The following is a 22387-nucleotide window of genomic DNA, read 5'->3' as shown; positions in this document are numbered from 1 at the left end:
CTTTGGTGATCAAAAGGGCACTGGAGACCCTGACATTCCAATCTCCCAGGGCAGTCTCCAACGTCCCAGACTCAGATGGCCTCCATTCCTCAATTTGACAAGATTCCCTATTCTACACTAACAGCCTGTCCTTAGTTCTGGCTTCAGACCCACATTCCAGCTAGTGATGAAGAGTGTTGGGGGAAAGGCCAGACAGACATCTGAGTTACAGTGTGATTTGAATTTTTGATTTTCTAATGGGGTCCACTTCGTGCTTTGAATACAAATCTTGCTGCTCTGCCAACGCAGCTTATTTTAAAACTAACATTTTTTTTTTTTCTTTCCTCATTTCCTTCTCCCCCTTGTAATCAAAGGGGAAGCAAGATTAACTTTCTTCCAGTCCTAGGTCAAGTAATCTGTCCTTTGGCTCACAGACCACAGGAATGAAGGAATCCAAACTTGGGGTTGGCACCTGTGGATCTAAGAAACAGCAATCTCAAGGCTACAAATGAAATATAAATCCTGTCAGGGTACAACTGGAGTGTAGTCTATGTACCCCTTCTTTAAAAGTCCCCTGTTCCTGCTAGCTGATAGAATCATAGCCTCAGGGGCAAGAGTCCCTGGTGCTTCTCCCTTGCTAGCAAAGCAATAAAAACCTCTTTTTTTTTTTCTCTCTCTCTCTCTCAAAACCTTTTCCTTGTTATCGGATCAGCATTAGGGACAAGTACTGAGCTTTTGGTATCAATTCAGTTATAATAGGTACCACACAAAACTACAGAAAACTGCAAGCTGGGTTTTGAATTACACTGAGTTTCACATGTCAAACATAGGGACTGCCAAGAGGAAAGTAGAAAGTGAGTGAGTTCAAACCAGAGGCTTAGGCTGAAGAACCAAGAACATTCAGCTAGGACAAGGTTGCCTAGGGCAAGGAGGAATGAAGAAATAGATGAGAGACAGTGGACTCTCCCAATTCAGTCCCTTGAAGAGTTACGGGAGAAGGAAGGAAGAATTGGGCAGCATTACCGTAACTGAATCATTTCATCTTATATCCTAACTGTATGAGTCATGTAACTTTCAGGAAAGTAAAGGAAGATCTGTTCATAATTCATTGCTAGGAATGTTTTCAATGAGGAGATCTTTATTTAGTGTAAATTGTGAAGTGAGATAGGGGAACTTACAGATAAAAACTGACTTAATAGATAAATAAGATGAATGGAAAATAAACAGATAAACTGTCATTAAAACAAAAATATAATGGAGCAGATACAAATAGTCAATTTGGGGAGAATTTCAGTATTCTCCAGATGGACAGTACACAATTTCCGTGTGAAGGGAAAGGAGAAGGGCTCACATTTGTAAAATCTTGGAGTTAAGCTAATGAGGAACCCCTGTGTCTGGGCCTCTACCCTTCAGCTGGGAATGTGGATAAACTAGGAAGGAGATGTGGCCCTAAGAGGCTGTGTTAGGATCTAATGCTGCAGTACTTACTGGTGTACACTGTTCAATTGGTCAGGACCCTGCAGGAGGGAATCCGATATGTGGATTCTCTGATTAGAGTGAGTAACATCTAAATGGTTTGGTTTGTACTTCTCTTACCTGATTCAGAAATGTCAGCATGGTGTTTTCCTTTCATAACTATTTGTGCTTTATGAGACTCATGCAACCTTTTTACATACAGCATAAGGTTTTCAGGAAAAATCATTTATTAGCTGTGTAAATACATTGAAACTATGCTGTTACATTGGAATAGAGGAGACCAGCTTTCATTCAGGTATTCATTTAAGGGCACTTATGTGCTAGTCATTGTTCAGGGTACTAGAAGTACAGAGCTCAAAGACTCTTCCATGACCTTAATGCTTCTCTGCACTGATGTTCCTCTTCAGTCTTTCCTTTATGTGAAGGTAGACTCTTGTCCATTCCATCTCTTCAAAGCAAAGCTAAGACCAGGCAGTAACATCTAGTCAGACTTCATCGAAGACTTTGGGATTATAAAATGGAATTATAATGCTATAAAGGAAAATGTGAAACTGACCACTGAATGTCACTTATCCTAAATGTCAGAGGTTGTCCTCCTCACCTACTCACCCACTCTTAGCCCACAAATCCTTACTATGTTTTAGGAGCAGACTGTTCTCTTTAACAGAAATGTCCATAATAAACACCACCAGTCCCCCAAGTCCTCCAAGACCCAGTGAGAGAAGGATCCTGCCTCCCCATAACCCAAGCCAAAGGTTAGCTTGTCTGGGAATATGCTCTTCAGAGACACGAACCTACACCTACACACAAGTGAGACCAGAGATGATACCTGTGCTCCAAGTCCCCACCCCCCACCCCCCACCCCCCTGCCCACCCCATGCTGAAGGTTGAACACCCAAGAAACACCAAGACTGAGGATCTGGGTTGTAAGATGGGAGAGGGAGAAATGGCTACAGTGTAAAGGGTGGGGAAGCAGTAAATGATTGCAGCTTTATATTATACCATGGATGCAAGTAAATGCAAGTAACCTTGGCAACAAGTTAGAGGAGAGGGAAGTGCTTTGGAGGTATTAGCATCTTCTTTTCTCTTGAATCAGCCCCCATCTTCCTGACCCAGTCATTCATTACCTACACTGACTGTCCTTTTTCCCCAGCCTCAAAAGGATGACACATTTTGATATTAAGTGCAACAGTTTAATTATGCAGTACCTTCACTCTCTGTACTGCTAAACTACATCTTGGCTTATCCTTTCTGCAAACAAACATTACATTGTTCTATTTTGCTTTTTTTTTTAAATGTCAGATATACACATAGTAAAATTCATCCCTTTCAGTACATAATCCTGCGTTACAAACACACAGTCAAGTCACCACCACCATAACCACTATATAGATCCACTTAATCACTACAGAAAATGTCCCATGCCCTTTTGTAGTCAACCCTTTTCTGTATCTTTAGTCCCAGGCAAATACTGACTTGTTTTCTGTGACTCAAGTTGGGCCTATTCCAGATTGTCTTAAGTACAGAATTAATAATGGTGATGAGAATCAATCAGGGCCAAGTCCCATTTCCCCAGATGTTGAAGACTGAACACCTGAGAAATGCTGAGGCAAGGCTAGAAAGCAAGTTTTATTTAAAGAATAGAACAGAGATAGACTTCTCTGAAGAGAAGGGACCCAGAACTGGGAGTCCGAGGAAGTAGGGGTGTCCTGCCCCTTTCATAGGTTTTAGATTTCCTTTGTTCTCATGCCCTCCTTCTCCCCTTATCTTGCCTACATGACTAGTGACCAAAAGGTGTAAAGGAAGCATTCCAGGGGAGCCTCTCCAGGTCTGCCCAAATGGGCAGGAAAAGGGCTGCCCAGGAGGTACTTCATTAACAACTCCTACAACTCCCTGCAGGGAGGATCAACTCCCTGGAGGCAGATAGCCTCTGCAACAGGTTGGAGGAGGAGGGGGAAGGGTTTTGGAGATAATAGCATTTTATTTCCTTTCCTTTTGAATCAGCCCCCATCTCTCTGATGGGACCCAGTCCTAACCCAATTATTTATTACCTATTTTGCCCCTTCCCACCAATTATTCAGCATGTAGCCTTTTACATCTGATTTCTTTTTTCTTTTTTTAATATTTTGTTTTAGTTGTAGATGAACACAATACCTTTATTTTATTTTTTTGTGGTGCTGAGGATGGAACCCAGGGGCTCACGCATGCTATGTGAGCACTCTTCCACAGAGCCACAACCCCAGCCTTCTGATTCCTTTCACTGAGCATAATGGGACTGCAATTCGTCCATGTCATTGTGGTTATCTGAAGTTTATTCCTCTATATTGCTGGGTAATTTTCCATTTATAAATGTCATCACTGATTTATTCATTCACCAATGGAAGAAATATTTGTTTCCAGTTTTTAATTATTTCAAATTAAGCCACTATAATAGCTGTATATAGATCTTTGTATAAACTTTCATTTATCTCAGGTAATTATCTAGGAGTGGGATTGCTAAGTAGTATGATAAGCACATACTTTACATTTTTTGAAACAATGAATTGTTTTCCAGAGTGAATATACTATTTTCATTCCCACTACCAGTTCATGAGAGTTCTAACTGCTCTGTATCTTTAGAGCATTTTTGGTATTGGGATGGGGGTAGCATTTGTGTGTTTCAATCTTACTCATTTTAATACAGGCATTGAAGTATCTCATTGTAATTTAAATTCCCATTTTTCTAACAATTCATGATATTGAACATTTCTTCATGTACTTATTTGCCATTGTATCTCTTTTTAGTGAAATATCTATTTAATTCTTTTGCCCCTTTATTTTCAATTTGTTCTATTATTGAGTTTTGGAGAATTTTTTTATATATTCTAGATCCATTCCCTTATCAGATATGTGCTTTGTAATTATTTTCTCTCAGTGTGTTTTTGTCTTTTTATTCTCTTAGTATTTTGGTTAGCATGGACTCTTATAACAAAATACTATAAGCTTTGTGGCAGAAACAAGATCACTTTTTCATAGTTCTAGAGAGTGGCAAGTCCAAAATAAATAAGGTGTTGGTAAATTCGGTTCAAAGTGAGGACTTTCTCCTGGCTTGTGGATGTTCAACTTCTTGTTGTGCCTGGGGGATCAGGGGCAGAGTAGGAGGATGTTTCTGATTGCTTTTTATAAGGGTACTAATCCTATTATGGGCGCTCCAAGTCTTATGACCTCATCTCAATTAATTACTTCCCAAGGTCCCCGTTTTCAAATTACCTCATATTAGGGGGCAGGGTTGCAACATATGAATTTGAAAGGACCACAACTCAATCCATAGCAACTTCTCCTAAAGAGAATAAATTTTTAATTTTGATGAAATCCAAATTATCAATTTTTCTTTTAAGGATCATGCTTTTAATGTCATGTCTGAGAAATCTATGCCTAACTCTAACCCAAGACCACAAAGATTTTCCTCTAGAAATTTTACACTTTTAGATGTTTTTCTGTCTACAATTCATTTTGAGTTAATTTTTATAAATGGTCCCAAGTATGGTTTGAGGATCTTTTCATTTCTTTTGTGTCTGTGTCTGTGTATCCTCCGAATTTTTCATTTGAAAAATTATTTTGATTATTTAGACCTTTGCATGTCCATATAAATTTTAGAATCAGGCCAGCTATCAGTTTCTACTGAGGTTAGTGGGGAATAGGGGTATAGACAAAAAAACCTTCTGGTGTTTTGTTTGGGATTACATTGAATGTATATAAATCCATTGGGAGATAATTGTCATCTTAACAATATTCAGTCTTCTGATTCATGATCATAATGTTTATTTCCTTCTATTTAAATTTAAAAAAATGAACACACATATCTTGCTAAATTTATCCTTATTTTATATTTTCTATGCTATTATAGATGGTATTGGTTTTAAAGTCCAATTTTCTGATTGTTCTTTGCTTAATATATATAATAAATTTTGTATATTAACTTTGAAATTTATGACTTGCTAAACTCATTTAGTTGTTCTAAAAACTTTTTTTTATGGACTTCTTAGGATGCAGAATAAGCATAACTTAGAAATACCTATGCAAATAATGAATAGTTCAAAGAATTAAAACTGATTGTCTCTGAAAGTAGCACAGAAATTAAGTTTCTACACAATTTGTCCTTGTCCAGGTATACTTCACTGATTTGAAATATAGTAAGAGTAAGTTCTCTGGTGTGGAGAGGATCATTTATGAAAAAAAGAACATGCAATGGCACAGAGATTTATAAAAGCAGGCTTATAATCATTGGTTTGGAGGGATCTGGGAGTGAATAAATGAGTGTTGAAAGTGTCACCCAGATGACGGTCCTGAGGAAGTACCCCAAAAGGGAGGTGGACCTTGACTCAGGTGGTGAGGGTCCTTTACATCCTTGCAAAAAGGAATTTAAGGAAGGGTCAACCACAGACTGAATTTATTGAGTGAAAGAAATAAATTCACTGAGAGGAAAGAATTTATTCTATGTGTTTGGTGAACACAGTCATTACTTCTGAACTGTTACAGGACAGAGGCCTGCCTTGAAGAGGAGGCAGTGCAAAGGCCCTCCTCCCCCAATTCTTGCAATCATGCCAGAAAGATTTCAGAACAGGCATGAATTTATCAGAAGGGAGAGCAAAGAAAAAAAGGGGGATCCTCTCAAGAAAGAGACTGGGTCTTCTCAGAGGACAGGAAGGGCATGACCCCCCTGGGAGGGAATCCCAGGGAAGTTTCTAGAGTCCTGCCCAGGTCCACCTCTTGACTTTTGGCTGAAGGCAGGATGACATCAGACTTTCAAGTTTCCACTGTGCATGACAACTCTAGGTCACTTTGGCCCATGCTGATTGGTTCTAATTGGAACCTGTTCTTACAGATTTCATGGTCAGGAATAATTATCCTTATCTCCCTGAATTCTGGGATCTGGTCTGGATGAGTCACAAAAGTACCCCCATTCCTACTTCAGGGTAACTTGTGTTCTTTTTATGGGCATTTCAGACCTTCCTTTCCCCTAGAGATAACAAGCAGTTTGCTGAGAAAGGTAACATCCTGTTGAATTAAGCCAGGCAAAGTTGCAGGTAAACTGCTTTTTAAAAGTGAAAACATGTTGGGGGGTCAGCACAGAGGGCCCAGTTTATAGAATTATTTCCTTCGCGTCATGTTCCCACTGCTTATGTCTGTCCCCTATCATTAACCAAGCTTATTTATACGGATAAGATCAATAATACAGGAATATGATCTAAGAGGGTGCTTTCACTTCTGTGTTGGTAACTGGACAGGTTCCCCATTTCCAGGATTCAGGGAAGTCATTCACTAAGTTGATCATTATCAGAATCAAGGTCACTTACTGGGATTGGTGTTATTTTCCTTTCTTCTTTGTTTTTGATGCATTCTGCTTTTTTGAACATAGCATTACAGGGGTGTACCTGTAGACAAGGTCCAACAATTGATTTAATATTGCTGTTTGTAATCAAGGTATGTGAAAGTGACTTAAATCTAGCCACACCTGCGTTGTCCCCATGTCTCCTTCGTTTTGTCTTTTAATCCTACCTCAAAATAGTCGGTAAGGGGTCTTAGTTTAAATTGGTGGCCCGCCGTCCTCAAAGGGGAAACCCAGCTCCCAAGCTGACAACCCGCGCGAGGTGGTAACACCAGGCACAAAAGCCGGAGGCGGGGCGGGGTGGTTCTTGCTTTGATTCTGCCGCCCGCACCAGCTCGCGCAGAGATTGGAGCTCCCGCGAGCGCTGGGCGCACATCACTTCCGGCCCGGCCCGGGCTCTATGATGTCCAGCGCGGAGCCGCTGGGGCGGCGGCGGCCCGGGGTGGGGGTCGGAGTGGTGGTGACCAGCCGCGAGCATCCTCGTTGCGTCCTCCTGGGTAAGAGGAAAGGGTCCTTTGGAGCCGGCAGTTTTCAGCTTCCGGGGGGTCATCTGGAGTTCGGGTAAGCAACTCCCATTTCGACCCGGGAAAGCGGAACGCGCGCGAGAAGGACACGTTCTGGCCGTGCGTGCGCCGTGCGTGTTCACGTGCGCTCGTCCGCACTGACGCTGCGTCGTTTCTCTTTCGTTTCCGGGTTCCCTTCCGTGCCCGGCAGGCTCCCGCCGAGAAGGGATCCTGGTTTGAATAAGGACGTCTGTCCTCGCTTGACCGCAGCTTCAGTGAAAAGGGCATCTTAGTGTGCACAAGCGAGAGGACAGAGGGCGTTTCTAAGCTCGAGCAGTCGGGTGTCGTCACATTTGCACGGTTCCCTTGCGATCTGACGTGCACGGCTACACTTTAATACCTACTGGCCGCGTTGCACGCTGAGCAAATGGGCTAGTGAGACCGCGCCTCACTCTCTTCGTCTTAAAAATGGGGACGTTGGGCGAAATATTCTTTGAAGGATCTTTTTTGCGATTGTAAAATATATCAGACCGACAGAGGGAGTTGGGCGATTAAGAGTTCTACACGAAAGTGAAGCAAGTATGGGTTGCAAGAAGTGGATCCTGAAGTGATAAGATTAAAATGAAGAATAGATCAACAGCGTCTAAAGCCTCCAGATCCAGGACGTTTTGCCTTTTTTTTTTTTTTTTGGTATTTTCAACATCCAGCATACATAAAACGGAGAAAAGAGTGAATCCTTAGGAACCTCCACAGAGCGTCTTGTTATTCCATCTAACTGCTCCATTGCCTACCCAAAATACAGACCCTCACACCTGCTTTTCCGGGCTGTGTTAAGACATTCCATTTTATTACCCTAAATAGTTCAGTATATTTTTAGTCTGTGTATCTCAGACTAAAAAGAAACCACACCATACCATTTTCCTACCCAACAAAATAACTTTTATATTTGGTACTGGGGAGTGGGGGTACTTTTGGGGGTACTTTACCAGTGACCTACATCCCTAGCCCTTTTTATTTATATACATTTTTTTTTTTTTTTTTTAATTTTGACTCAGGGTCTCTGTAAGTTGCTTAGGACCTCATTAAATTGTTGAGACTGACCTGGAACTTGGAATCCTCCTGCCTCACCCTTGTGAATTGCTGGGATTACAGATATGGTCTACTACATCTGGCTCAAAGTAATTATTTTTAAAAAATATTTTTTAGTTGTTGATGGACCTTTATTTATTTATATGTGGTGCTGAGAATCGAACCCAGTGCCTCACACATGCTAGGCAAGTGCTCTACCACTGAGCCACAACCCCAGCCCCTCAAAATAATTATTTAGTATTTTCTGATAGTCTATGTATGGTACTCCTCAGTTTTCTTTTTCTTTTTTTTTTTTGGGTGCTGGGGATCGAACCCAGGGCCTTGTGCTTGCAAGGCAAGCACTCTACCAACTGAGCTATCTCCCCAGCCCCTCCGTTTTCTTTAAAATGTCTTTTCACTGTTGTGTACCAATCAAGATCAAAGGAAGTGCATATATTGCATTGTTTCTCACTCTAAAAGTAATTGTTGATCCCCTGTTGCTCATGCCATTTATCTGTTGAAGAATGTGGGGTGTTTTTCCTGAAGAATTTATGTCATTATGTCCGTGTTGTAACCCACCATAGTTCTTATAAAATGGTAGTTAGAAGTATAGTTCTGGTGCTTAATCAGAATTTTTCCTTTATAAAATATGAAATTCATATGTTCTTTTAACTTAGTTTTTAAAATGTTCTTCAGAATTTAAAGCATCATGTTTATCATTTTCAGATAATTAAGATAAACCATCAATTAAGTTTCTTAGATTATGAACAAAATTGCCCACATAACCACACATTTGTACTTTGTTGATTGTCGGTGTGTATTAGCCAAACTTCGATCACAAACTAAACACAGGCTAAAAGAATAATTACTAGAGCACTTGCTAGAGATAACTATCTTAACACAAGAACGTGTGGGAGTCTTGATCCAGTTACCAAGTGATCATAACTGACCTTGAATGAGGTTTTTCTAAGTGCTAGATAGCATGCTAAGCCCTTCTCAGGTACCCTTTCATTTGATGTTTACATAACCGTATCAAATGGGCTAAATTTGATGGGGGAACAAACAGAAAATGGGTTTCTTTTCTCCTTCCATTGTCTTCAAACATGAGTTATCTTTTCCTTTCTCTGTTCTGGTGACATTTCCTGTAAATTTTATTATTTATTTCATAAAAACAAATCACATTTTGGTTATTATTGAAGGGTTATGGAAAATCATATTCCTAAATGACAGCTCCCCAAGAAAAACAGGGGGACCGTTGGCTCCGGATGAGGGAGGGGAAATTGGCCAAACATTAAACCTCTATTAGTGACACTTTTTCCTAATAACAGTGGGCCCTAAACTCAGACCTTCCCCCATTGCAAATTAGCCCTAAATGGAGGCACAGCAAATAAGGATACTCTGGGAAACAATAGATCCTAGAGTAAGAACAATGAGTTTCAACCTTTTACAACCATTTTCCTAAGTTAAAATTTTAACCTGTACAACTAGCCCCTGACGGTCAAAACTGCATGTACTGGGCTTCCAATTATTACATCATTGTACCCTATAAAACCAGAGTCTGCAAAGGAATAAAGGTTTCTCTGAATCCATTGAGGTCTGCCTCCCGTCCTTTTGCGCTTATAATTATGATTCACTTCCAAGCATTTAAAAGTCCAGTTTAAACCTTCAGTCTCACTTCTCATGCTTAATCTCTCCCTGTAGTGTGGAGATAAAAGCCACTGTTTTGCTCTTTGTCCATCTCTTCCTCTCTTCACTGCTGTTTCTGACTTTCCTTCTCCAGTGTGTTGAGGAGGAAGAAGGAATGAACTTTTATGTGACTAGGACAGCTGAAATCTGTCCATTGGTGCCCTCTCTGTTGGTATCCTCTATCCAGGTGTGTGCTTTCTTTCTTGGTATGTGTTTGTCAGTTGTTCAGAAATTCCGTGAGGATTTCTGTCCTTGACCTGGGCAACTTTTTGTGACCCTAGTGCCCCATCTCTAGCTCTTGCTTCTAGTACACACCCTGCATTTTTTTCCTGTTGGGGTTTCCTATTAGAATACCCAGCAGTCTTTTGTGACATCTGCTTTGCCCAAAGGAAATATGCAATAGAAATGATGCTATTTCACTGCTGCCCACTTTCCTTGCTCAGCTTTCATGAACTGACTGCTCTAGCTAGTCTCTCACCTTCCAAATTCCTAAGGCAGGAATAAGTGTCAACCTGTATTCACATGTATCCTGAAACTGTAAGGAACACATTTCAGTTTTCTACAAGAGTCCTTGCCCTCCTATCACCTCTGTTGTGATGCACTGGGGTAGGGCTGAGTTTCTACAGCTCATTATGTCTTTGGCAGGGGAGTGACACATCAGTATCTCTTTATTGGGAATCATACCCAATCCCAACTGATTCTGGAGAGTCTCTCTAAGCTGGTTGGGAACAGTCAGCCACTCTTTGGGAACAAGGGAAATATTCATAGTAGGCTGAAAATTCACAACTTTACTTCCTCCCAAATACCTCCTGCCTTTTTTATGCAACCTGTGTAGGATTAGGGTCAGAAGACTGACCTTACCTTCCTTAGCAAACCTTTGAGCTCAGATGACATCTGCTTGTTCTTCTGCTATAACTCTAGTATCTAGAGGTGCTAGTTGCCTATTGTCTTTAATTTTGAGGCTTAAACTGAAATTCTGTGAGTGTAGGAAAAGCCATAATATACTCCCATACAATTATAACAACCCCATGAGAAGGTAATATTCCTCTTTTTGCTTATCCAAAGTAGCAAGTAATGGACTTTTATATCCAACCTACGTCTAGTTGACTACAAAGCCTGTGCTCTTAACTAATATACTAAACTTCCCCCTGGTTGCATAGGTTTGCTTCCAGGCCTATGAATTAGTGCCAAATTGACTAAATGTTAATTTTTTTTTTGTTTTAAATATGAAGTCCTTTTGGTATTTAGGTCACTACAGGATGTGCAGAATGTTGAAGGCAGGGTTGTTGATATGCCATTTTAAAGAGTAGGTTAATTGCGGTTGTTTTTGCTTTGCGCTAGAGATTTCTAACCAAGAATTTCATGGCAAAGATATTTACATAAATAGAATTTAATAACAATAGTACATTTTGTTTTCCAGTGAGACCTGGGAAGAATGTGCGCAAAGAGAAACCTGGGAAGAAGCAGCTCTTCACCTGAAAAATGTCCGATTTGCCTCGGTGGTGAATTCTTTCACTGAGAAAGAGAATTACCATTACGTCACCATATTAATGAAAGGAGAAGTAGATTTGACTCATGATTCAGAACCAAAGAATGTAGAACCTGAAAAAAATGAAAGTAAGATAATTATGTATTATAATGCATATTTCTTTGTGGAGGGCATATTGTTGGCAGGAATATTACATTCTCTTGCCATGTGAAGAGGATTATGTTCTCTTCATATTTGTGTTCCCCCAAAATTCATATGCTGAAATTTGTTACCTAGGGCGATGCTAACGGGAGGTGGGGCCTCCTGAATAGGATTAATGCCCTTATAAAATGACTCCAGATAGACCCCTCACCCCTTCCTCCATATGAGGATTCAGAGAGAAGATGGTTGTCTATGAACCAGGAAATGGGCCCTCGCCAGACACCAAATCTGCCAAGGTCTTGATATTGGACTTCCAGCCAATATAAACTTCTGTTTTCTGTAGCCACCTAATCTAAGGTATTCTGTTATAGCAGTCCCAAAAGACTGGACAATAGAGATACGTAGATATGCTAAAATCCTGAGGAACGTAAGAAACCAGATGGTGTGGGTTTGTGTCTTGGTTATTTTACTCTGTGCTGTGACCTTGGGCAAGTTATGTAATGTCTGGACATCTTTTCTCATTTGTGGTAATAGTAACAACTTTAGATGGGGTATTATAAGGATTAAATGAGTTAATATATATGCAAACCTAGTAAACGTAATAAGTGCTCAGTAAGTATTCATTTTTTTTGTTGTTGTTAATGTTTGATTTTTTCTCAGGTTGTAATTTTAAGAAAAACATTATTTTTGTGTGTGTAATTTCCTCAGTTTTCTCATCTACATGGGAGAAGTAATACCTTCCTTTTGCAGAGAATGATCTCACTGACAGAACAGTTGTCTGTTACCTTCTATGTTGAATTGAATGTTCTGAAAGCCTCAATGACAAAAGCATTGTTCTAAAGGCTTCACATGTATCATCTCTCCAGAAAAAACTGTAAGAAAGCCAGGCACAGTGACTGATGCCTATAATCCCAGATACTAGGGAGACTAAGACAGGAGGATCACAAGTTCAATGCAAGACTGGGCAATTTATCAAGACCATGTCTCCAAAAGTAAAATAGGTCTGGGGATATAGCTGAGTGGTAAAGCACCTCTGGGTTCAATCCCTAGTACCATAAAAAAAAAAAAAAAAAAAAAAAAAAGACAAGAAACTAAAGAAAAAAATAAAAAATTTTAAATACATGTATTTTAAAAATATGAGTATATATATGCACATACACACACACCCCAAGTGGTCTTATGTACTGGACCTCCCCTTTAAACATTTAGTGTCTTCAAAATGGAAACGTGCCAGAGAATGGGAAAGGGAAGTAGCCATGTACAGAAGACATGTGTGCAAACAAGGTGGAAGAGACCAGGGAGGGCCAGGCTCACTCTTTATAACAACACACACAGAGAACCTATGAGAAAAGCTTTTATCCCTCTTAAAGACCTAATCACCTCCCACTATTCCCCACCATCTTTCATTTCTAACATCCCTACCTGGGGGACCAAGCCTCCAGGACAGGAACCTTTGTGGGATCCACTCAAGTCATACCAAACGGTAGCAGTGGGTAATGATGCAGTCTCTTTTCATTGTTCCCTGGGTCATGGATTTGGAGAGCCTGCTTCAGTTTACCATTTACTTCATCCTTCCAACAGCCATACATTCATATTAGGAAAATCATTCAAACTTTTTTTTTCCTAGGAAATGGGGGATAAACTCATCACAGCACATGTGCATTCTCTCACCCCCCACTCAAGTACTGAAGATCGAGCTCAAGGGTGCTCTACCACGGAACTATGTCCCCAGAACTTTTTATTTTATTCTGAGACACAGTCAAACTAAGTTGCAGAGGCTGGAATTTCAGGTTGCACCACCCGCTACAGACAGCTCTTTTGAGACTCAGTTAATTCAGTATCTTGCAGCACGTTATTGGGCATCTTAATTTCTCTCCATCTCCTTGTCTCTCCTCCTCTTTTTTTTTTATTCATTTTTATTGTAAACAAATGGGATACATCTTGTTTCTCTGTTTGTACATGAAGTAGAGGCATACCCTTTGTGTAATCATACATTTACCTAGGGTAATAGTCTCTCCTCCTCTTGATCTCTCTCTTTTGTGGTTAGTGTGTGATCACAGTTGCTAATCAGCTCTTTCTGTATTTGTTCCAATTTCATGGCTTCTTTGTTCTGTGCATTACTGGACTAAATACATACCTGTATTTCATAGGCAGAGAAACACTTAGTCGAAGAAAAAGCACTCATACAAAGGTAAAAACATATAATTCTAAAAATTTCTGTTTAGAACATGGAGTGTACATCGTAATATAATAATATTTATATATTCACCTGTCTTGAATATCTGTGCTTTTATGTTATTTATTTCTAAATCATTAAAGAAAACACCAATCCCTAGAATCTTTTTCTAGGATTTCGTGCATTTTCCAACTAACAAACACTGTTAAATTTTCCCTTTTTCAGTGGATTTTTTAAAAATAAGCTCCCTCTGTATTTGTCTTTCTATATAAAATAATCCAAGGCACAGTATTTTTTTTTTCCTGTGCACAACCTCTGTTAGTTTTTTTTTAATAGATGAAGGATAACTTAAGAATTTTGTAATTTACCTTATTTTATAGGGAAAGAAACTGATATATTTTAATGTACCTATATAAGTTTTTTTTGCATTTTGAAACAAATATTTAAATATGTGTTCAGATATTAAATATTTAGGCAAATATTTAAATATTGAATTATACTAAATCTGGGTTTTATCATGATGTGGTATGTGTAAACATGACTTCCTATGTAAATAACACAATGTTTTACATGATCACCAGTCTCTTCTTTTAAGATCTTCATTTTAAATGCAAATCATATTTGTATAGTTAAGCTAATGTAAAGCATCACTTTGGATTTATTAATAGATCACTCCTAAATTCAGTACATTTTTTTTCTAAATATAAATTAGCTTACTAGCAGGGCACCATGGCACATTCCTGTAATCCCAGTCGCTTGGGAGGCTGAAGCAGGAGGATCAAAAGTTCAAAGCCAGCCTAAGCAATTTAGAAGGCCCTCAGCAACTTAATGAGACTCTGCCTCTAAATATAAAATAAAAAGGGCTGAGGATGTGGCTTAGTGGTTAAGCAACCCTGGGCTCCAACCCAGTACCCAAAAGAAAAAAAAAAAGAATAGCTTACCAGAATAAGTACTCCTTATTCTCTGTCAGCTAAATACATTGATTTGGTTTCTTTCTTTTCTAGGTTGGGAATGGGTTCCTTGGGAAGAATTTCCTCCAGTAGACCAGCTCTTCTGGGCACTCCGATGTTTAAAAGAGCAAGGCTATGATCCATTTAAAGAAGATCTGAACCATCTGGTAGGATATAAGGGAAATAATTTCTAGGTGCCAAGAAGACGCCTTGATTTTATTTTTTAAAAGACAAAAGTAAAGTCTAGTTAGGGAATGTAAAATATCTACATTTCAGAACAACTCCATTTTATCTAAAAAAAAAAAAAGTTCCATATGTTGCCAATTTATTTGCATTCTCTTAAATACCTACTGCCCTTGAGAAAATCTTTCTGAATAGGTCATTGAAATGTATTTCAGACACAGAATATAGGATAAATAGGGATATTGTGGTTAATCTTTCCATATTTATCTGTGATATTTACTGTGTGGTTTGTCATTACAATTTGCATGGAGTAGTTACAGTGGAACTTGCCTTACAAGTGTTTCAGTTCAAATTCAGGTATAATTTCAATTCCAATATCTGTTCCAGATTTCATCATGTTTGTTGATTTTCCTTTTGCATTCAAAAAATTTTTGGTAATATATTGTGACAATTATATTATAACTAGAGAACAGGATAGGCCAATAAGGCGTATTCTCAGGTTTCTGATTGAGAACTTAAACTAAGAGAAGTGAGACCACTCATCTAAGATCTGTATCCTGCCATTAACAGGCAGGTCACTCTGAGTTTCTCACCTTCTCTGCCTGAGATTCAGTAGGCTTATGTGTAAAATGAGAGTACTTTAGAGCAGTGGCTCTCAAAGTGCAGTCTAGGTGGGTCCTCAAGAGGACCTTTCAGGGTATTCAAGGCCAAAGCTATTATTTAAATACTAAGATATCATTTAACTTTTTCACTTTCATTCTTTCACGAGCCTATGGTGGAGTTTTGCAGAGGCTGCTTGAGGTGTGACGTTGTAACAGACTGAATGCTAAAGCAGATATGAGAATCCTGCTTTTTAATATGAAGTCATATATTAAAGGTATTTGCAGAAATGTGTGACACTTCTCACTTATGAATTTTGTTTTAGAAAAAGTTATTTTTCAAAAACATTATGTTAATGTATGTTAGATTTTTCTTTGAAAATGATTAATAAAAATTCAAAAATTTTTTGTTTTTGTTCTTAATATGATAAGTATCTCTAGATGGGGTAGGTGCAATGGAAGTGTTTCAGTTCAATAGAGAGCCTACAAAACAAAACAAAAAAAATCGTACAAAAACAAAATCTCTTTGTAATTGTTAAAAGTATAAATGGATCCAAAATCAAAAAATTTGAGAACTTCCAGATTAGACCATAAGATTATATCCTTTATGAGCCCACTTATGCGAAATTCTGTATTTCTCTTTAAGTTTACATTTGAATTTTGCACTTTCAAAAGACTCTGGTATTTTGTAATACTTGCTACAAAGGAATTTCTAGTCTATGAATATCATTTTTAAGTTCTTTTTCAATTGTTTTTTCAAAATTTTATGTGTATATAATTTAATATTTGTAAATCTCATTTTCTGTGAGTTGTATCTTTATACATTTTTGATGCCAGAATATTTGAGGAGTTCAAGTTTGATAAATGTGTATTCCTTGATACACTGAATTTTATGCAATGAGGAGTTTCCTTTTTTTTTCCTGTTTGGGTATATTTGTTGGTATATTCTTTGTCTATTTTGGTTTATAAATGAGAACTCCTAGAGGGGATTCTCAGATAGTAAATTGTAGTGATTAAGAAGGTTTCAGGCACTGGTGTCCATCCAAACTTGGTGTGCATAAGACCTCACATGAAGATTCCTTTCAGCTGCTAAGGACCAGGTTCTTGATTCTGTCTTCTAACAACCACCCAGGTGATCTGACATTCAAGGCTTGTGGCTACACTTTGAGAAATACTACTTTTGAGACAGTAGCCATTGTACTTTGCACAAGTCTAACTTTCATAATATGGGGTGTGCTTAGCTAAATAGACAACTACAGCTTACCAAGCACATGAAACTGTTGACACTTTGTAGCAAAATCACATTGTAATAACTTTGAGGAAATACTAACAATACTAATTATACTTCATTAAAAAGAAACGGTGTTGTTACAGTGTACTCTGTACACATAAAACTTACCAGATCAGAAAAAGATTAAGTGGAGGATACTTGGAAAAAGTCCATTCTTAAAGCACTTAATAGCAAATGTCTGAGAATATTTTCATATTAACCTGCAGCAACAACTGTGTTTTCGATGACAGCAAAATGATTAACGTTGATTGTTGACATTGCAAACTATTGTAGTTGACACACTTTTTTCCCTTTCAGAAAGATTTCTTTTTTCAGACTTACTACACACAATAGAATCAAAGACAGGGTTAGGAATACTCATTTTGAGAAAAGTATAGTGTTCGTGAGTCTTGGACTTTATGATTAAATACTACAAGATCAAATGGTGAACATTTTAGTCTGGGGAAAAGCAGCACCACCAAAGCATGACGTTTCTTGCTTTTGTTTTAAAGTTTATCCAAAGTCACTAATGAGACCCGCACCCTCATGATCCAATCATTGCCTAAAAGCCCACCTCTGAACCTTGCTGCACAGGGGACCATGCTTCAGCACATGAGCTCTTTGGAGACATTTCAGATCCAAACCATAATACCTTCTGTTTCGTGGAATCATATATTAGCATTAGAGATCTTTGAGGATGTGAACTTTGGATTATACTTCATGAGAGACCCTTGTGTCCAACTATAAAAATTTTTATAATAATATATAACATTAATCGTAGTTTTTTTTTTTTTTTTAACATTCATATATCTATTTATTTGTTTTTGAATACTTTGCTGGTCTCTTCCACAACCCTTGGAAGGTATGTTTTTACCTTCTTTTGAAAAACAAAGTTGTTGTAATAATTGTTGAATTTGAAACTTGGTTCCTTATATTTTCCTTTTCTTCTTTATTGTATTATCTGGATTCATTTTATTTATTTGTGTGCTTATGATCTATTTCTCCCTGTGTTTCATAAGTTCCAGGAAGGCAGACTTCCTCTGTCTTATTCAGTGCCATACCCTTAGCATGTAATGAAGTGCCCAGAACATAGAGGTGCTCAAATTTACAATAAATGAACAATGATTGAATGACCCCTCTAAAGGCACTAAGCTACATCAGGTATGGCAAATACTCTTTCTCATTCAGCCTAGGAAGCCTTTTCAATACTGCAGTCAGCAGCAGTCATTGAGACCTATTCCATATGCCTGATCTGCACATCCTCAAAGATCTCTAATGCTAATATATGATTCCACGAAACAGAAGGTATTATGGTTTGGATCTGAAATGTCTCCAAAGAGCTCATGTGCTGAAGCATGGTCCCCTGTGCAGCAAGGTTCAGAGGTGGGCTTTTAGGCAATGATTGGATCATGAGGGTGCGGGTCTCATTAGTGGACTACTGGGAGGTGGGACTTGATTGAAGGAAATAGACCCCTGGCAGTATGCCCTGGAAGTGTACCCGGGAAGGGTTTATCTTCACCTCAGACCCTTCTTTTCTCTCACTGCTTCCTGGCTGCCATGAGCTGAGCAGCTTCCCTCCCAAATGCCTTCGGCCATGTTTCTGCCTTCATGCAGCTGTCCACAGACCAAATCCTCTGAAATTGTGAGCCAAAATAAACTTTTCTAAGTTGTTCTTGTCAAGTATTTTGGTCAGAGTTAAAGGGAGATTTAAGCAAAAGATTGAGGAAACGTATGCCTTATTTAAGGAGTAAAAGAACCTACCTTGTAACCGTGACTTTTCTTTAAATGACCGTGAGATAAGTTGTTTATATGAGGGAAGTCAACATGCAAATGTACATTTAACAAACTGAATGTAAAATTTAAAAAGCATGACCAGGTGCAGTGGCACATACCTATAATACCAGCACTTCAGGAGGATGACGCAAAAGGAACACAAGTTTTAAGCCAGCTAAGCAACTTAGCAAGACCCTGTCTCAAAATAAAAAATGAAAAGGTCTCAGTTATATCTTACCCCGGGTTCAAACCCCAGTTCCAAAAATAAATGAAAAATAAAAAAACAAATATCTCACTAGGTAAACATTCTTTAAACATTCAGTAATTTATGTAGGCTCTTAGCTGGTGTTCTGCACAGCAGTGTGTCCCACCACAGTTCTTTGTTGAGGACCTAACTCCCAATATTTGAGAATGTGATTATATTTGGAGGTAAGGCAGTAAAAGAGGCGATTAAGTTTAAATGAGGCCATTCGTATGGGCCATTCTGACTCTTGTCTTCATCAAAAGTAAATCTGAACACCTATAAGAGATGCCAGGGGACACGTGTAGAAAAAAGACCACGTGAAGATGCAGTGAGAAGGCAGCCTCCTGCAAGCCAAGGAGACAGCCCCAAAAGAAAGCAACTCTGCCGACATCTTGATCTTAGACTTCTGGCCTCCAGAATTGTGAGACAACAAATTTCTATTACATAAAGCACCCAATCTGTCATATTTTGTTATGACAGCCTTAGCAAACTAAGACAAGTGGCCTGAATCTCATAGCTATGTTCAAAGTATTGTGATAGAATCAAAAAACATTCCTTCCATGGCTGCAATCCTGAATTGGAGTTTTGGCAACATCAAAGGTTTCAGAAGAGATCAAACTTTTCCATTCCCCAGCATTTTAAAACAGTGTTTGGGGGGAACTTTTGATGTGGACGTTTTTTAACACAAAAATTTAAACATACTAGAAATAGAAAATAATACAATGAACTCCCACATACCTGTACCCCATTCAGCAAGTACCCAGATTTGCCATATTTACTTCATGTGTCACCTTTCCATCCCCTCCATTTTTTTCCTTTTTTAATTGGTCAATATTTTATTGACTGTGTAATGACATGGTGAAATTTATATATATTGGTATGCCAGTAAAGCTAATTTATGTTGATTATACAAAGGTAAGCAAATTGAACTATGAGATAAAATATTTATACTCTCAGAATTTCAAACCAGAATACTTGTTTTATGGCATGTATTACTAAATATACCAATCAGGATTATTTATTTATTTATTTTATTTTTGCAGTGCTGCAGATCAAACCCAGGACCTTGACATGCTTGGCAAATACTCTTCCACCAAGCCATACCTCCAGCCCCGGAAAAGTTTTATTCCTGGAAAATTGCAGAAGTTGTTAGAATATTTTTCTAAGTTGTTTCTCGATGTTGACATAACTTTCAAATTGATATTATACTTTTTATTGAGATGTAATTCATACATCATAAAATTCACCCTTTTAAAGTGTAAACTTGGGGGCTGGGGTTGTGGCCCAGTGGTGGAGCGCTTGCCTAGCATGTGTGAGGCACTGGGTTCAATTCTCAGCACTGCATATAAACAAATGAATAAAATAAAGGTCCATTAGCAACTGAAATATATAAAAATAATTTCAAAGAAATAAAGTGTAAACTTCAGTGATTTTTCATTGATTCAGTTTTTCTTTCTTTTTTTTTAAATTTGAAGGCTATATTATTTTATTCATTCAAAGTTTTGTCTCATAAGACGAATTGGCCATGGAGTGAGTCTTCCGGAAAATGTTAGGGTAGACATAAGGGAACATTACTTCCTGAGTGTCTGTACCAGTCATGTACTAACCCTGGATGCATCCGGTTGCTTTAGGGATCCATTAATAATGTGTCTCGTAGGAGTCAACAGAACAGTTACATTTCTGAAAATATGATTAACTTCACAAGAAAAACAAAGCATAAAAGCAACCAGAGGCCTTTTTGATCCTTAGTACAAAAGTGGATGTGCTATTGCTTTCCCCGGAAAATCTGTTTTAAAGCTATTATGTCTGCAAGGCTGATGTGTCTCAACTTGTTTGGGTACAAATGGACTGACAATGAGATGCAGGCTGTCCTTCCAGGGAGCCAACTTATGTCTGCAGAAATACCAAAGAGCTGCTAGACAGAGGCTGTACTGGCACCAGTAATCTGTCAATCGAAAACTGTATCTGTTATGACAGTCAGTGGTTAGGTAGTTACAGCATGAATTTCTCTAAATTCCAAATTTTCTTCAACTTCTAGCTTATTACTACAGAAGGAAGACCATGATCAGAAACAGCATTAGTGGGGAATCAAAACCTAGAATTGTGGGCTGAATTGTGTCCCTCCCCTCCAAAACTGATCTATTGAAGTCCTAAAGCCCAGCATCTCAGAATGTGACCATATTTGGAAAGAGTCTTGTAAAAGGTAACTGAGGTAAAATGAGGTCTTATGGGTCCAATAAGAAGAGATTGCCCTTCAAAGAGATGAGGGCACAGATACAGACCAACAGACCATCTTCAAGCCAAGGGATCTTTGGGACTCTTTGCTGAAGTGCCCTTAACAGTTGGGATGATTTGCTAGAGTGACCTTAACAATATGGACCATCTGCAAGCCAAGGACAGAAGTCTCAGAAGAAACTATACTTCCAACACCTTCATCTTGAACTTCTGTGCCTCCAGAACTTTCAGAAATAAATTTCTGTTGTTCAAGCTACCCAGTCTGTGGTATTTTGTTATAGTAGCACAAGAAGACAATTACAACTAGGAATACTAAATTTCTTTCTTTTTTTTTTTTTTTTATAGAAGAGAAAAGGTTTATTTGAGGGCTTATGGTTTCAGAGGTCTTAGTCCATAGAAGGCTGGTTCCATTCCTCTGGGCTCCAGGTGAGGCAGAACATCATGGCGGAAGAGCATGGCAGAGGGAAGCAGCTTGCATCATTAGGAAGCAGAGAGAGTCTCCACTCTCCAGACACAAAACTCTCCAGATACAAAATATATACCCCAAAGTCATGCCCCAATGCCGATCTCCTCCAGCCACACCCTACCACTTCAATTACTTTCTTTTTTTTTTTTTATTATTATTATTTTTTTTATGTTTACATAGGGTAATGATGTTTATTTTTTTCCCCTTCCCCCCCACCCCTCCCACCCCTCCCACCCCTCCCACCCCTCTTTTCCCTCTATACAGTCCTTCTTTCCTTCATTCTTACCGCTCTCCTTAGCCTAACTCTAAACCTAACCCTAAACCTAATGCTAACCCCTCCCACCCCCCATTATATGTCCTCATCCGCTTATCAGCGAGATCATTCGTCCTTTAGTTTTTTCAGATTGGCTTATCTCACTTAGCATGATATTCTCCAATTTCGACCATTTGCCTACAAATGCCATAATTTTATCATTCTTCATTGCAGAGTAATATTCCATTGTATAAATATGCCACAGTTTCTTTATCCATTCATCAACTGAAGGGCATCTAGGTTGGTTCCACAATCTGGCTATGGTGAATTGAGCAGCAATGAACATTGATGTGGCTGTATCTCTGTAGTATGCTGATTTTAAGTCCTTTGGGTATAGGCCAAGGAGTGGGATAGCTGGGTCAAATGGTGTTTCCATTCCAAGCTTTCTGAGGAATCTCCACACTGCTTTCCAGAGTGGCTGCACTAATTTGCAACCCCACCAGCAATGTATGAGTGTTCCTTTTTCAC

At 38.7% G+C, this 22387-nt stretch overlaps 1 protein-coding gene across 6 annotated transcripts; it reads left to right on the top strand.

Moving 5' to 3' along the window:
* The first annotated feature begins 7191 nt into the window (after window positions 1–7191).
* On the top strand, window positions 7192–21347 carry Nudt15 (nudix hydrolase 15). 6 transcript variants are annotated; one of them, XR_007108762.1, is made up of 5 exons: window positions 7192–7384; window positions 11501–11697; window positions 13861–13901; window positions 14891–15003; window positions 20944–21347. XR_007108762.1 is itself a non-coding variant. In XM_047553230.1 (4 exons), the coding sequence occupies exons 1-4, from the start codon at window positions 7224–7226 to the stop codon at window positions 20968–20970; spliced, it is 498 nt and encodes a 165-aa protein (XP_047409186.1). In that variant the 5' UTR covers window positions 7192–7223; the 3' UTR covers window positions 20971–21347. The 6 variants fall into 6 exon arrangements, 4 of the variants coding, with proteins under 4 accessions (XP_047409186.1, XP_047409187.1, XP_047409188.1 ...); XR_007108763.1 differs by lacking the exon at window positions 20944–21347 and adding an exon at window positions 19949–20166; XM_047553230.1 differs by lacking the exon at window positions 13861–13901.
* The last annotated feature ends 1040 nt before the right edge of the window (window positions 21348–22387 follow it).

The sequence above is a fragment of the Sciurus carolinensis genome, chromosome 5 (assembly GCF_902686445.1).
Source record: "Sciurus carolinensis chromosome 5, mSciCar1.2, whole genome shotgun sequence".
NCBI lineage: Eukaryota > Metazoa > Chordata > Mammalia > Rodentia > Sciuridae > Sciurus > Sciurus carolinensis.
This window is presented reverse-complemented; position numbering and strand designations above follow the sequence as displayed.

What these genes read in the sequence shown, in the direction of transcription:
- Nudt15 (XM_047553230.1), top strand. Translation starts at nt 7,224, where the DNA reads ATGATGTCCAGCGCGGAGCCGCTGGGGCGGCGGCGGCCCGGGGTGGGG. An exon ending in GGGGGTCATCTGGAGTTCGG is followed by an intron (nt 7,385 to 11,500) that starts GTAAGCAACTCC and finishes TTTGTTTTCCAG; the next exon opens with TGAGACCTGGGAAGAATGTG. An exon ending in AAGAAGATCTGAACCATCTG is followed by an intron (nt 15,004 to 20,943) that starts GTAGGATATAAG and finishes TTCAACTTCTAG; the next exon opens with CTTATTACTACAGAAGGAAG.